Here is a 15488-nt window from a genome sequence, read left to right on the forward strand (position 1 = left end):
CTCCCAGGGCGACGGGGCGGGGCCTGCGGGGGCGGGACCTGTTTGGTGGGCGGGGCCGTAGCGGGCTCAGATGGCGGCGGCGCTGGGCGCCTAGGCGGGCGGGGGCCATGAGCGCCTCCCGGCCCCAGTTCAGCATCGATGACGCCTTCGAGCTGACACTGGAGGACGCGGGGCCTGGGCCCGAGTCCAGCGGGGTCGCCCGCTTCGGGCCGCTGCACTTCGAACGCCGGGCCCGGTTCGAGGTGGCTGATGAAGACAAGCAGTCCCGGCTGCGCTACCAGGTGAACGGCCCGGCTCCTCTCACTCTCTTGTCCGGGATAGGGCGGGACCCCAGGCCGTGTCCCGGAGAACCCCAACTCTGGAGACTGCCTAAAGACCTCAGAGGAGCGGGGAAACGCCCCCACTCCCAAGACGTGTTGCTCATCCAGAGTTATGTCTTTGCCCTCTGAGCTCCAAGTTTGAGCCTCTTGCAGCTTTGGAGAGCCGCAAACCCGGACCAGGAACTCAGACCTCAGTAACAGTGGAGAGTACGCCCATCCTGGAAATTGACACCCCAGTACCACCCCTCGGAGTTTGGGGAGGACTTCGTATCTGAACCAGACCTTGCTGGTCCTTCCAGCATGCCTTGAGCCGCAGGCCACAAGACCTATGGAGACTCTGCGTCCCGTCTGTTTTGAGAATTACCCTAGAAGTGGAGGTCCTCCACACATGATGTGTTTGCCCTTCTCTTGACTCCAACTACACCATAATTCACTGTCCCAGATAGCCTCCCCCAACCCTAGAGTTCTTTGGGACATAGTAAAGAGAAGCCTGTGCTCTGCTACGCCAAATCCAGAGCCTTTGTGTTGGGCCCCTGAAAAATCCCAAGGGTCCCATTTAGATAGTCACCTGCTCCTGGGATCCATGCTGGGAGCCCTCCACCCACTCCTGTGGGCTTTTGTGCCAAAGCCCCCAACAGCCACCTACTTCCTGGGTTTTGATTTCTGAATCATCAAACCGGTTGCGCTGGGAGGGCAGGGAGAGCCAGGAGAGCAGCTGCCGGGCATGCCAGGCATGCCAGGCAGGAGCTGTCTGGTTGCTTTTCTCCTCTCCCTAGAGGGGAGTGAAAAGACCCAAATCCAGCAACCTCTCTGAAACCTGTGTTTTGAGACAGAACCTGGAAAATGATGAGGACGGAGCCCAGGCCTCTCCAGAGCCCGAAGGGGGAGTCAGCACCAGGTCAGGGCCAGGTGGGGACCCGCCCTGCACCCCAAGCTCCACCTCTCAGGCTCCTGTCTGCAAGAACGCACCCAGCCCCCCATGTCAATGCATTCATTCATCTGTCCTTAGAGGACATACATCTGTCTCTCATGGTGTCTCCTGCCCAGCCAGGTCACCTTACCCCAGGCCCTCGGTTTAACCAGCCCCCACCTTCCCTTTCCCATTCCTCCTAACACACACCCCACTCTCAACTTTGGGGCCCTCCATTCTACAGGAGTTAACCTACGTACACCCTCCGTTTATCTCAACTTGTCTTCCTTGCCTCCCCTTCCCCGTCCTTCAGGGATTCTGGGCACATGTCTATCCGCAGTTCCCAGTGGTCCTTCAGCACCATCAGCAGTACCACCCAGCGCTCCTACAATGCCTGCTGCAGGTGAGAGCCTCCTCACTTGGGGTTCAGCTTCCAAGCACCTTCTGCTTCTGCCCGCCAGCCAGCCCTGGCTCCCCACCTGTGTCACCTCTTTAACCTCTGTCTGGCTCTCCTGCCACCCAGCTGGACCCAACATCCTTTGATCCAGAAAAACCGCCGGGTAGTGCTGGCCTCCTTCCTGCTTCTGTTGCTGGGGCTAGGTGAGTGTCCTGAGGGCTGTTTACCCTCCCTCCTATGGGCAGGCCCTGAAGCCCCTGAGTGCTCCAGGTCTCCCTGTTAAAACTGAGCAACTGCACTGTGAGAGGATTAGCCCATGGCCCTGATCCTCTGAGAGAGAGTCTCAAGGGCTGAAAATGGAACCTGCCTCAGTGCTTTTTAAATTATTGTTGCCTTTTTTAAAGCTAATATATATATTAACTTTTGTTTTATGTGTATGTATATGAACCATGTGTGAGCAGTCTCCAGTGAAGTCAGGAAAAGGAGTCGGATCTCCTGGAGTTGGAGAGGGTTGGGAAGCACTGTGTGGGTGCTGGGAACCAAGCCTGGGTCCTCTGCAAGAACGGTACATGCTCCTCACCTCTGAGCTCTCTCTCCAGTGCCCTATCCCCTTTTAAGGTTTTTGAGACAGAGTCTCAGGTAGCCCAGACAATGTTCAAGTATGACCTTGAACACCTGATCGTCCTTCCCCTACCTCCCATATCCTGGGATTACAGTTATACACCACTGTGCACATATTACTCTTTCTTTTTATTTTATTTATTTATTGGAGTTTTGAGGCAGTGTTTCTCTGTGTAGCCCTGGCTGTCCTATAACTTGCTCTGTAGACCAGGCTGGCCTCAAACTCAGAGATCCTGCCTCTGCCTCCTAAATGCTGGAGTTAAAGGTGTGTGCCGCTGCGCCACCACACCCAGATGTTTATTTTCTTTTTAAATTTAACCTGTTCAATCTACTAGAGGATGGGGAAGTAACAATTTCCATTCATTGTGTTGCTTACTGACCTTACCAAGGTGGCAAATGAGAGGCAGGGTCCACATCCCTGGAGGCAGGCCAGGTGCTCGGAACACTCCTGTCCCCGAGGCCCCATATCAGGCCTGCTGCTGCTTCTGTGGTCTATGATCTAACCAGGACCTTCTCCACCGTACCTTGTTCAGGGGGGAAACTGGGGTGTAGACACCACAGGCAGCTTTCACAAAAGCTGAATATTTCTGACTTCCTTATGGAACTGAGACATAAACCCAGATCATCCAGGGTTGAGATCAACAATGGGCCGGAAAGAAGGACCAGTCATGGCTGCTGCCCTAGGTCCACCTCTGGTCCTTCTCCAGGAAGGTCAAAGCCCCCAGCCAGCTAGGTCTCCTGGGCAGAAGTCCAATCTCCACCTCTAGGTATCCGAGCGCAGGGGACATAGCTGCCAATTGCCAGCACCGCTGCAGGCCAGGCACTGGTGACACCTACTGCCAGCTCTCAACTCAGCAAAGCAAGCACTGGAAGCACCCTGGTTTTGGAAGTAGGACTCACGCGCAGGCAGGAGGGGGGGCTTCCTCAGGTTGCAGCTGGGAGGCAGACGATCTGGGATTTAGACCCACACCCATGACTGCCAAGCCCTGGGACCACCAGAAAGTCACCATGGGCTCTAGCAAATTAGAAAAAGATGTTCACTCTAAGAGAGCAGGACCTGCAGCCCTAAACCAGGGGCAAGGAGTAAGTGAGAATGCCCCTTATGAGTTGCTCTTTCTAGAACATAAAGTATAGAAAAGTCCATTGCTCCTGCCATCCTGGCCTGGCTTCAGTGTTCCTGTATCCAGGAATCCTTACCATGCTCCCTTGAGGAAGCTACTTCAAGCTTTCACACGGACCATGGATCTTAGCTAGGATCTTGTCGGTCCCTCCAGTAAGAAGGGACATGAGGCAAGGACCCATCTGCCTTTCTAATTACATGATGTATTTATTTGTGGGGGGGTGGAAGGAGGGTGCATGCATGCCCCAGCCCAAGAGGGCTCAGAGGATTAACTTGCAAGAGTCAGTTCTCTGCTTCCTCCATCTGAGTCTAAGGGATTGAACTCAAGTAGTAGGGCTTTGTGGCAAGCATCTTTTCTCACTGAGCCATCTTGCTGTCCCTCATCTGCCATGGCGGGGGGGGGGAAGGCAGGGGAAAGCAGGATCTCTCACTATAGCCCTGGTTGTCCTGGAGCTCACTGTGTAGACCAGGCTGGCCTCAAACTCAGAGAAATCTGCCCGTCTCTGCCTCCTGAGTGCTGGGATTGAGGGTGTACCATAAGTGTTTGTCCAGTAACTGAAAGGTCACGCCAAACAGCAGCAAAAACTCCCACTTCATAGCTGTTTCCCAGGGCCTGCCAAGAACCCTGCTCTGAAAACAGCCTGGTGAGCGTCCTGGGGAGGTTTTCTGCCCAGGGAACATCAGTTTAGGTGGGAAATGCCTCATGCCTGGCTGGGATTTGGGCGTGGAAGATCCTGCCCTCACCCCTCCTGTCCTTCCCCTCCACAACCCCATGTGTGTGCAGTGCTTATCCTGGTCGGCGTGGGACTGGAGGTGGCCCCCTCTCCAGGTGAGCACCCCTCCTGCCTGGATCCTCCCAACTCCCAGCACGAATGAGCTACCTTCCAGGAGAGAGGGAGGCCTTTCCGGGGGTGGGAGAGCTTCAGTCCCGAACTGTCGGGTTCCTTTCTACCGCAGGTGTCGCCAGTGCCATCTTCTTTGTGCCAGGGGTCCTGCTGTTAGTCCCGGGAGGTGAGAGTGATGAGGTGTGGTGGGGCACGGGCAGGGCGGGGCCGGGCCCTTCCACTGACAGACACCACCCCACAGTCTACCATGTGATCTTCATCTACTGTGCTGTCAAGGGCCGCCGGGGCTTCCAGTTCTTCTACCTGCCCTACTTTGAGAAGTGAGCAGCACCTGGCCGGTAGGATAGCAGCGCTCCAAGGCCTCAGGCCACCGCCACGTGTCCACAGAGCGGTCCTCCAACATATGCCCGTTTCTGTTCCTTTCACCTGGAAGGAAAAGGCCCTCCCAACCACTAGCCCCCTCCGCATTTGCTCAGGAAGTTTGGGGCATGCCGGCCTGGAAATGTTGCCCCTTATCTAATGTGTGCCTTAACTTATTCCGGGGCTCTGGACTCCTGGGTTGGTATAATTTTGTGCTAATAAAAGGATAATTAATCCCAGCAAGGATGGTTGCACTTTTCTATCCTACCAAGCCTGGGCCAGAGAACTAATGACCACAACCCCCTTCTACAAAGGTCTAGTGTCGGACTCACTGGGGATTGTGGAGGGCTACACAGCCTCCCATGCCATCAAGGACAACCTGGTGATCAAGGTCACCTTTATGTCCAGGGCAAAGCTGGGTGGACAAGTGGTTCCAGCCTCCCTGCCTTCAGCCCTGAGGAGATTCAGCTACCCCACCCCCATCTGTAACAGGATCCTTGTAGCCCCAGCCAGGGGCTCTGAGCCATGACAGTGCCACAGGCCTGTGGCTTAGAGACTGGTATCCTGGTTCCAGCCTGGCTCTGGAGCCCTAGGCTGTCATAGCCATCTCTAAATGTGGAGACAGTAGTGCCCCTACCCACCCACTGCCCTACTTCCTAGACCCGGAGGTTGGGAGGAACAGGGAGTAGAGGGCATGGGAGCACAGCTTCTCAGCAGAGCACCACAGTGACAAGGAGACTTAGGGCCACCAAATGTTTGAAACCATATCTCAGATTTTTGCAAAAACAGGGCTTCTAGTAATATTGTCTGTGAAACATAAGCAAAAAAACTAAAACAAACAAACAGACAAACAAAAAACAGAATCTTTAAGGAAATCTGAGCTCACAGTAGTTCCCATGCAATAAGCTGTGCTGAGCACTTCCCCTAAATCAAGTCTTAGAATCCTCATTGCCTCAGCTCCATTTTCATAGAGGATAAGGCCAAGGCCCCAGTTTACAGGTAGGGACCAAACTCACCAAGGATAACACAACCCAAGCCCAGTATAAAAAACTCAGAGAAAAAAAAGGGGAGGGGGAACTAGGCTGATGTCCTCTGCAGGTCACCAAAGAGCAGCTGAGTGAGTGTTCCAGACCAAAGCATGAGTGTCCATATAGAGTCAACAGGATGCTGGGCGCCTTAGAGTCCTGGGCCTTTATTGAATGGGTGGACACCTGGTCTCTGGCCCACCCAGACCTTCCACCCTCAGACTCCAGTCAGATCACCGTAAGTAACGTGCCAGTCTGCAAGTAGCCAAGGCAAAGACTATATAGCTAGCCCATAAAGGTCCTGTGAGATGGCTCCAGGGGTCAAGGCACTTGCCGAGCCTGACAGCCTGAGTTCAATCCCTGGGACCCACAGGATGGAAAGAGAAGATTCCCACAAGCTCTTTCCTGACCTCCACACATGGCCCCATGGAACACTTGAGCACAAACACACAAGTGTGATTTAAAAAAAAAAAAAAAGTTCAGTGCTGGTGGCACACACCTTTGAGTCCAGCACTTGGGAGGGAGAGACAGACAGATCTCTGAGTTCAAAGCCAGCCTGGTGTACAGAGGGAGTTCTAGGACAGCCAGGGCTATACAGAAAAACACTGTTGGGGGGGGGATGATAAATAGAAAAGTGAGGAAACTGGGAGATGGAGAAGTGGATAAAGTACTTGCCATGCAATTGTGAAGATCTGAGTTGGAATCTCGCGAGCACACACAAAGCTAGACACAGTACTTGATGTCTGCTATCCCAGCTCCTACAGAGATGGGAGGCAGACAGGAGATTCCCTGGAAGATTACAAGCCTGATGTCTGAAGTCCCAAGTCAGCAAGAGCCCCTTGCTCTGCCTATCCAGAGCAAAAGGTGAAGACCAACTGGGGCTGTCTTCTGATCTCTACAGATGTGCTATGGCATCCTCATGCCCCCAGCCCCCAAACTGAATTTTTTGTTTATTATTTTGTGTGTGAGTGTTTTGTCTGCATGTATGTCTGTACACCATATGTATGCCTGGTGCCCAAGGAGGTGGTGAGCCTCTGGAAATCAAACCCTTTGCAAGAACTGCTGAACCAACTCTCCAAAAAGTGAGGAAGACCAAACCCAAGCCCCTATTGTGTATTACCAGCGCAGTCACACAGTCATAGTCCAGTAAACGTAGTAAGAACAAACAGGAAGGGAAAGGGAAATTACAAAACTGTTCACTGAGAAGAAAGCTGGAGAGATGGCTCATTGGATGAAAGCACTTATTCACACCCTGACAGCTTGATCCTACTGTGGAGAGAGCTGACTCCCCCAAATTATCCTCTGCCCTCCACACATGTAACATGGCTGGCACTCTCCTACACTTACAAACAATAATCGTGTTTGCTTTGTTTTTTTAAGACAGACTTAAAGGCGTGGTAGCACACGCCTTTAATCCCAGTACTTGGGAGGCTGAGGCAGGCGGATCTCTGTGAATTCGAGGCCAGCCTGGTCTACAAAGTGAGTCCAGGCAGCCATGGCTACACTGAGAAATCCTGTCTCAAAACACCAGAAAAAAAATTTACATTATTTATTCAGGAGTGGAGATTCACACATGCAGCACCACGTGTGTGTATCAGGACAGCTGTGGGAGTCAGTTCTCTCCTTCCACGTGTAGATGCCGGGGACTGAACTCAGTCAGACTTGATGCCTTAACCTGCTGAGCTGTTTTGCTGGCCCTCTCTTTTCTTTCTTTGCTTTTTTCAGTGATGCTAGCATCCAAGCCCAGCACAGCCAATGCTAGGCAGGCACTATACCAAACGTCCCACTCCAGCCCAGGGCTTGCCTTCTGTTGGTTAGCTGATCTAACCCAGATGACACTGGCCATACTTCTCAAGGAACACTGGGGTCCACAACTCTAAATAGACACTATAAGCAGTATTTTTTTTTTTTCATCTTGAGACATACTGATTGGAGACACAAAGATTTCCTTAGTGGCTGTGGGTGGTACACACCTTTAATCCCAGCACTTGGGGGTTGGGATAGAGGCAAGAGAGTCTCTGTGAGTTCCAGGCCAGCCAGGGCTACATGGTGAAACCCTGTCTCAAAACAAACCTTCACCAAGGGGGCACATGCCTGTAATCCCAGTACTCAGGGAGACAGAGGCCAGCCTGGTCTACAGAAGCAAGTCCAAGACAGCCAAGCTATACAAGAAACCCTGTCTCGAAAAACAAAACAAAAAGCTTATTTCCCTCTCTCTGCCTCTTCCCCAGCCTTCTCCTAGTTTAAATCAGAATTCTTCATCTTCCTCCTTTCCCCCTCTGCTGGGCTATTGAATGGTATACTCTGGGTCAGTTATTTTCCAGGCTAACCTTAAATGAAGTCCACAGTTAATCAGTAAATCTCCTTCTCTGTGACAACTGCAGAAAAGATACAAGCTGTCTCTTCCTTTTGTGCTATTTTTGTCTCTGCAGAATTTTTTTCCACACAAGGCCCTGACTATCCTCAATGCTGCCACTTTCTCATTCTTGACCCCCCCTTTCCAGACTCTGGAATGTAAGTAGGTGATTCATGCCTTCCCCCTCAGACTCAAACAGGTCTCTGTCCCTTGTGAGTGTTAGAACCCAGGCCTCCAAACCTCAATCCAGGACTGAGTTCCTCGCTGCAGGCTCACTCCTAGGACCAACACTGAGCTTTAGATCAGCCCTTCTGTGTAGGTTCTTTCGTTGTTGGAACTCCTGCCCCTCTTGCCCAGGCCTCCTGTATGGAGATTACTAGCATGTACTACCACACCCTGATTCAAGTTCACTTTTCATTTATTTATTCATGGCAGGAGTGGGGTTGGGGTGGGTGGACAGAGCATTAACATGCCAAGGAACAGCTTTGTGAAGTTGGCTCTCTCCTTCCACCACCCGAATTTCAGGGATCTAGTTTAGGCTTGTTGGTAAGAACCTTAACCTGCTAAGCCATTACCAGGCCCAAGTTCATTTTTCGAAAACAACCCTTTATACACATAAGTAGTGGGAAGTGAGCGGGCCACCCTCTTTATTTACCATGTCCTAGGAATTCCCCCCCAACACACTGTGCTTCATTTATATGAATGCAGCCAGCGCTGGGGAAATCCCTGCCTCTCCAGGGCCTGGAGAGATTCAAATCTTGTTCTCCAGTGAGAACTGCAATCAGCTTTGATTTTTTTTTTTTTTTTTTTTACCCCTTCAGAGTCTGGAAGTGGGAGGAGAAGTCAGCACAGGCAGCCACTGGAGTCGGGTGTGGTCAGGAGGGAAGCAGCCTAGGGTTGGGGGGAATCTCTCCCACCCTGGGGAAGGGTATGATAGTCTAGGTCCTGCTGGTCTCTTGGTCCCTGGGGCAGTTGGTTATCCCGGCAGGTGCCTCAGCCAATAGATAGCATCATTACAAACTCTGCAGAGGAGATGGGTAGGGAAAGGCCAATCCAGGTCAGGGATTGGAGGTTCAGGGTGCTCGAGGCCTGGGTGGGGTGTCTGTAAGGGTGACTCACCATCAAAGTCTATGGTGCCGTCCCCGTTGAGGTCCATGTCTTGTAACATCTCATCCAGCTCCGTGCCTTCGAGTGCCTCCCCCAGCAGAGCTGGTGCTGCTTGCCTCAGCTCTGCCACTGTGATCCGCCCGTCCCTGTCCTTGTCAAACTGTGGAGAGTCCAAGCAGGGCTCTGACCCCATGTTGCCTCCATATTTGACTCACTGAGTCTCACCTTGTCATCCTGCCCAGGCTGGCCTTGAACTCACAGAGCTTCTCTTGCCTCTGCCTCCCAAGTGCTGGACCACCGTGCTCAGCCCTCTTCAGCTAGTTTAATTGGTGGGTTTTTACGGCTGAGACAGTGTCTCTGGCACAGGCCAGGCTAGCCTCAGGCTCACTATGTAATGAAGTATATAGCCTTGAGCTCCTTCTCCACCTCCCAAGCCCTGCATTACAGCTGTGCTCCACCATGCCTTGTTTTGTTTGGTGCTGGGGATTGAGCCCAGGGCTTTGTACATACTAGCCCTTTGCCAACTGAACTATATGCTGTTCTTGGTTCTTCTCAACACTGCCTGATGCGAGGCGCCGATGTTCCCCACCAGCTGTCTAAACCTCCCCAACCTCAAGAACCAATACTGTCTCCTAGGGTGGGAGGTTTCCCTGATTCAAAGACCCTAACTGGGAATCAGCCAAGCACTCCCTACCTGTTCCCAAGCCTAGGCTTGCCTCTCTGGGCTTCCTGAAGGCTGAGATTTCCCAGGAAGGACATGGTCCATGCTTGCTACCCACTTGTTCTCCTTACCTCTCGGAAGGCGATCCGTAGCTCTCGTACGCCCAGCATATGAGCTGTCTCCTCCCTCAGCTTTGGGCTTATCAGCTCCACAAACTCTTCAAAATCCACAAAGCCCCCCACTGTGGACCCAGGTAGAACGTCACCTCAGTGAGCGCCTGCTCAGTAGGGATACCATGCCCTTCTGTCTTCCCACCAGGGCTCTGAAGTCATGCTCCTTCCTCAAAGAGGAGTTTCTTGGCTACTGGGCGATCAGGGATGCTCCTGATCTTCACAAAGCCCCAGTGGGCCAGAAAGAGACGTGGCTTCAGAGCAGGCAGCCCCAAGTTCAAATCCTGTTACTGTGTGAGGCCTTGAGTGGCTCACCAACCCTCCTGCTCTCATCCTGGGATGGCCCAGGAAGAAGCTGCTCTATGGAGCAAGGCTATGGCTGGCTAGAGCAGAGTAGGAAACACCAAGTACCTTTTAAAAGCACTGCTGTGTCATCAGCCCCTCAATTCTAAATGGCCCCTAAGACTCCAATGGTCCAATAAAAACTTTGAGGGAAAAGAGGTACATGACCCTGAATGGGTATTGTGCTTTCCTTGTTGTTGTTTGAAGCGGAGTTTCTCAATTCAGTCCTGACAGGCCCAGAGCTCACTACGTAGACCAGGATGGCCTCAAACTCCCAGAGATCCTCCTGCCTCTGCCTCCCCAGTGCCGGGATTAGAGGAATGTGCTACCATGCCTGGCTCTGGTTTTGTTTTCGTTTGTTTGTTTTTGTCAACTTCACATCAGAGAGGGTCATCCAGGAAGATGGAACTTCAACTGAGGAAATGCCTCCATCAGACTGGCCCATAGTCACGCCTGTGGGACATTCTCTGGATTAATGATTTCTGTGGGAGAGCCTATTCCACTGTGGGTGGTACAACTCCTGGGAAGGTGGTCCAGGGAGGTATAAGAAAGGTAGCTGAACAGGAGCTTGGGGAGGAAGCCAGGAAGCAGCATTTCTCCACAGTTTCTGTTTTGGTTCCTGTCTCCAGGTTCCTGCCTTGAGTTCCTGCCCTGACTTCCCTCGATGATGGGTTATAAGATGTAATACAAAATTAACCCTTTTCTCCCCAGTTTGCTTTTGGTCACGGCATTTATCACAGCAATAGAAAGCAAACCAGGATGTGCACATCCAGGACAAATCCCATGCTCATCTTGGAAACTGTTGTCAATAAGGAAGCAAGAGCAGCAGATGGCTCAGTGGATAAACATGCTTGCCACAAGCCTGGTGACCTGAGTTTGAGTAGATCCCTGGGACCCACATGCTAGAAGGACTCACTCCCGACAGTTGTGTTCTGGGCTCCAAACACATACTATCCCACCCCCCACTCATAATAGCTAAAAGCAAAAATAGCAGGGCCATAGCCCACCCACCCTCCAGGTAACCAGGCTGGCTCCCAACCCCATCACCCAGCCGGGCTCCATCACTGACTGCGCATCTTCACGTGCTGTGACACTTCTAGGAGCTCCATCTCCGTGGGCATGTAGCCCAGCGTCCGCATGCAGTCCCCTAGCTCCCGGTAGCCGATGTAGCCATCCTGGTCGGTGTCAAACTCCTCAAAGGCTGCCTGGAGCTCTGGAGGGATTAGCAGAAGTCAGGCCAGGAGGCTAGACCCGGGGTCCCCTCCCACCTCCTAGCAGCAGTGAGGGACACTCACCCTCCAGCTCCTCGGGGCCCAGTTCACGATCCTGTACGGGAGTAAGCCGACATGTTTGCCACGGCTCCCCAGCCTCTGCCAGTGTGCTCACTGGGCAGGGCTGGCTCACCAAAGCAGCTGAAGACAGTTGAAATCCTACAGACCCCACGAGCGGAGAGCAGCCTTTTCCCCGTGCTCTCGGAGCTTCACATGAGTTCTCCAAGATGTCTGCTATGAGGTCTGCCTGTGCTCACCAGCTGGCCTGAAGCCAACCTTGTCCTGCACTGGCTCTCCTGGTCTAGAGTACAAGAGGCAGGAGGCCTGGGCATGTAGGAGCAGGAAGGGATAAAGTTGAATAGAATTAGACTTCACCCCCCACCCCTACACCCCCTGACCTTTCCAAAGATGCGGTTGAGCAGGGGCCCATAAGTCCTTTGGGCAGCGTCCTGCTGAGGGTCAGAGCGATGCCGGTGGGAATGTCGGTGAGAGGTGTGCCCGGCAGGTGCTGAGGGTGGCTCATCCTGTCCTGCTCTGGTCCTTGGGGGGTTCTTGCCGCTTCCTGAGGCCTCAGAGCCCTGGCTAGAGGACTGCTCCCCAGAACTGGCCTTCTGGGACCCTGAGAGCCGCTTCTCCTTCTTGCTCCTTCTCCTGGTCAAGGTGGGGTCCTCCACAGCACTCCCGGGAGATACAGCTACTTCAGGGGTCTTCTGGGGGCCAGGAGCCAGCTGTGCACCGTGCTCTGTCGCCATGTAGAAGATAACAGGACTCAGCGATGTAGCTTGCTGGAGTGCCCTTGGTTCTCAGGGCCCAGAAAGCTGCTTACGGCCCCCCAGGCTTGAGTGGATCACCTGGGATCCACAGTGAGGGGGATTAGGGTAAACGAGTCAGGCAGCCAGCCTAATCCTTGCCCTCTGCCCCAGGGTGGCCTGCACACACCAGATGGGTCTTGATGGGTGAGGAGTGCCAGGGCACAGCAGCGGCAGTGAGCTCATACTTAACCTCAGCCATCTCTTGCCTAGTCATCCTTCCGAGTCTCAGTTTCCACATCTGTGAAATGGGGGTGGGAAGGCACACTGCTGTAGAATTAAACACTCAGCCCAGAGTGTGACATAGCTGAGGTCAGTGTAGCAAAGACAAGTGAAGGCCCCTTAGTCAGGAGGAGGCATACTAGAAAAAGCTGAAAGTTGTCACCTTGGGTCTCCAATGGAGTGACATCCTAATTGGAGCGCAGGGCATCTGAAACTTTAGAAAGGAGGCCAGACCAGAGGCCTTCATGCTGATGGAGGGGTGACATGGGGCAGGGGAGAGGGGAAATGACACAGCCACCCTGGGCCAGAGGAGCTCCTGGCAAAGGGTCTCCATTGTCTGACCTTGTTGGGATCGGGGGCCCTGGCTGCTGACTTAGCCCTATGGGGCCACGGTTAGGGTTTCCCGGACAGCAGACCCATGAATGATTAATGACCCCTCATCTTGGGTTTCCTGCCTGTCTGCCGACATATCGCCACTGGGTGCCATGCGGCAGCCTCCATCGTGGGGCCGGTTGGTGGCTGGACCTTGGACAAGCAGGCAGCACCCTGCTCCTTCTACCTGGCCTGCACCTCCCAGGTAAGCCAGGCAGTGCTATAGACCCCAAGGGAGGGGCATCCAGGCTCTGAGACCGTAGGGGCTGGAGCTCATAGAGCAGACTCCACCAAGGAAGAGGCTGAGGTGGAGAGCCGTGGGGAGGTGGTCGCAACCACGGGTTCCAGGCATGATCCAGATGTGTTCTCATAGCCGGTCCCTCTCCTCCTTCAAAGGGACTCTTTCTTTCCTTCACCAGTTGGGGGAAGTAGAGTCAGGACAGCAGAAGGCACTTGAGCCTCGCGCCTGGGTGCCCCCTGTCCACCTCATTGTCATCATCCTACAGAGTGACTGTCTCCTCTGTATAGTAGCTCCAGGGACAAACAAGGCTACCTTTGCCAAACTCAGAAGTGCGGGAAGGGAACACAAGTGGCAGTGCAAGACACCGAGGAGCCACAGACCGCTCTCAGGGCCCGCCCAGCCACAGCCTGCCAGGGTCTGGAGGCTCAGCCCTCACCTGGTGTCCTGGGGAGGGCACTAAAGGCACTTTCCCTCCTGGGATGCATTTAGAATCCAGTCTGCCAGGATCTTGTGAGGGGAAGACCAAGTGGTTCTCTTTCTTGCTTGCTTGCTTGCTTTCTTCTTTCTTTTCTTCCTCTCTCTTTCTCTCTCCTGAGATAATGTCTCATGCATCCCAGGCTAGCTCCAAACTCCCAAGTATAGAAATCTAGCCTTGAACCCTCTTGCCCCACTTCTCCAATGTTGAAATGTCAGGTGTGCACCAGCTGTTGTTATTTTGTTTGAGAGAAGGTCTTAAAACTGTAGCGTAGGCTGGCCTTGAATTTATGTCAATTCCCCTGCCTCTGTCTCCCAAGTACTGATATTACCAGCATTACTACAGTCAAGTGCTTTTCAGACCGTGTCTTCTGGAACACTAGGTGGGAGCCCCCACAGCGTTAGAGCCCCACCTCTCCACGCACACAGATGTTCCACTATAGCACCTTATCCTAAAACAAGATGTAGAACTGAAGCCGGGCATGATGGTGCACTCCTTATAATCCCAGCACTGGGGAAGCAGAGGCAGGAGGATCACTCAAATGTGGGGCCTGCCTGGTCTACATAGTGACACCCTGTCCCAAAGAAACAAGAGGCAGGAGGGTCAGGGGATGTGGCTAAGTTGGTAGAACGCTTGCCAGGCATGCAAGAGGCCTTGGGTTCCATCCTCAATACTGCATAAGCTGACCATAGTAGTGCATGGCTGTAATCCAAGTGCAGGGTAGATGGATACTGGAAGGCCAGGAGTTCAAGGCCATCCTCAGCTCTGTAATGAGATTGAGGCCATGTGGAGCTACATGAGATTTTGTTTCAAAACTTTTAAATCAGGGCTGGAGAGATAAGATGGCTCAGCTGTTAAGAGCTGCTCTTGCAGAGGACCCAGGTTCAGTTTCCAATACTTACATGGTAGCTCTCAGCTGCCATGTAACTCCAGTCATAAGGGCTCAACACCCCTTTCTGGACTACACTGGCACCTACACACACAAAGTGCTTGCATGAATGTATGTATGTATACATGCATGCATGTATGTATGCATGCATGTATGTATGTATACATGCATGCATGTATGTATGCATGTATGTATGTATGTAAGTATGCAGGCAAACACTCATACCCATAAATAATAAATCTTTTTTTTTCTTTTTTAAGACAGTCTCACTATTTAGTTCTCTTGGCTGGCCTGGAAATTTCCATGTAGACTAAGCTAGCCTTATACTCAGAGACTCACCTGCTTCTGTGCCTCCTAAGTGCTGGGATTAAAGGCATTTGATACTGTGCCTGGCCCCAAATAAATAAATTTTAAAACACACACACAGAGAGAGAGAAGCTGGCAGTATAAGTTAGTAATCCCAGCATTTAAAAGGCTAAGACAAGAGCTGGAGAGATGGCTCAGAGGTGAAGAGCACTTGTGCTCTTCCAGAGGTCCTGAGTTCAGTTCCCAGCAGCTACATGGTGGCTCACAACCATCCATAGTGAGATCTGGTACCCTCTTCTGAATTGCATGCTCACATGTAGGCAGAACACTGTATAAATATACATTTTTTTTAAAAGGCTGAGACAAAAGGTGTGCCTCAAGTTTGAGGCTATCCTGGTCTACACATCAAGTACCAGACCAGCCAGGGTTCCACAGGAAAACCCTGTCTTAAGACAACATCTAACAGTCTCCCCAATGAACTTTAAAAGCTTTGGGTTAGTCCACTTGGACATGTGGATTCCATGTGGCAAAATGGTATTAAGTTTGGTCTAGATATTGACCACATCTGTAATCTTCATCAAGTCACAGAGTTAATGATCATCTCCTCACTGGTAAGACTGATTGCAGGGGAACCACATGAGGTTATCTATTAAAGTGCCTGGCACAGGC

At 52.4% G+C, this 15488-nt stretch overlaps 2 protein-coding genes across 8 annotated transcripts; one reads left to right on the forward strand and one right to left on the reverse strand.

Moving 5' to 3' along the window:
* The first annotated feature begins 24 nt into the window (after positions 1-24).
* Positions 25-4812, forward strand: Tmem134 (transmembrane protein 134). Of its 7 annotated transcripts, none has more exons than XM_060383714.1 (8): positions 25-281; positions 1154-1218; positions 1544-1633; positions 1754-1830; positions 2089-2192; positions 4153-4197; positions 4326-4393; positions 4490-4812. In XM_060383714.1, the coding sequence occupies exons 1-7, from the start codon at positions 108-110 to the stop codon at positions 4368-4370; spliced, it is 600 nt and encodes a 199-aa protein (XP_060239697.1). In that variant the 5' UTR covers positions 25-107; the 3' UTR covers positions 4371-4393; positions 4490-4812. The 7 variants fall into 7 exon arrangements, with proteins under 7 accessions (XP_060239697.1, XP_021511904.1, XP_021511903.1 ...); XM_021656229.2 differs by having other exon boundaries at positions 4326-4379; XM_021656228.2 differs by having other exon boundaries at positions 26-281; positions 4326-4379; positions 4455-4812.
* Positions 4813-8354: 3542 nt separating this feature from the next.
* Positions 8355-12257, reverse strand: LOC110560371 (calcium-binding protein 4). Its single transcript, XM_021656235.2, has 6 exons — positions 11904-12257; positions 11530-11560; positions 11304-11447; positions 9854-9963; positions 9074-9221; positions 8355-8976 (listed from the first exon to the last, which is right to left on the reverse strand). The coding sequence occupies exons 1-6, from the start codon at positions 12255-12257 to the stop codon at positions 8948-8950; spliced, it is 816 nt and encodes a 271-aa protein (XP_021511910.1). The 3' UTR covers positions 8355-8947.
* Positions 12258-15488: the final 3231 nt, after the last annotated feature.

This window comes from Meriones unguiculatus, chromosome 1, assembly GCF_030254825.1.
Source record: "Meriones unguiculatus strain TT.TT164.6M chromosome 1, Bangor_MerUng_6.1, whole genome shotgun sequence".
Taxonomy (NCBI): Eukaryota; Metazoa; Chordata; class Mammalia; order Rodentia; family Muridae; genus Meriones; species Meriones unguiculatus.

Bases quoted from the DNA above. Each gene is read 5' to 3' on its own strand.
- Tmem134 (XM_060383697.1), top strand. From the start codon at position 108: ATGAGCGCCTCCCGGCCCCAGTTCAGCATCGATGACGCCTTCGAGCTG. The intron at 282-1,153 runs GTGAACGGCCCG...GTTTTGAGACAG, and splicing joins AGTCCCGGCTGCGCTACCAG to AACCTGGAAAATGATGAGGA. The intron at 1,634-1,753 runs GTGAGAGCCTCC...CCTGCCACCCAG, and splicing joins TCCTACAATGCCTGCTGCAG to CTGGACCCAACATCCTTTGA.
- LOC110560371 (XM_021656235.2), bottom strand. From the start codon at position 12,257: ATGGCGACAGAGCACGGTGCACAGCTGGCTCCTGGCCCCCAGAAGACC. The intron at 11,561-11,903 runs GTCAGGGGGTGT...ACTCCCGTACAG, and splicing joins TCAACCGCATCTTTGGAAAG to GATCGTGAACTGGGCCCCGA. The intron at 9,964-11,303 runs GTCAGTGATGGA...CTGGGTCCACAG, and splicing joins ACAGCACGTGAAGATGCGCA to TGGGGGGCTTTGTGGATTTT.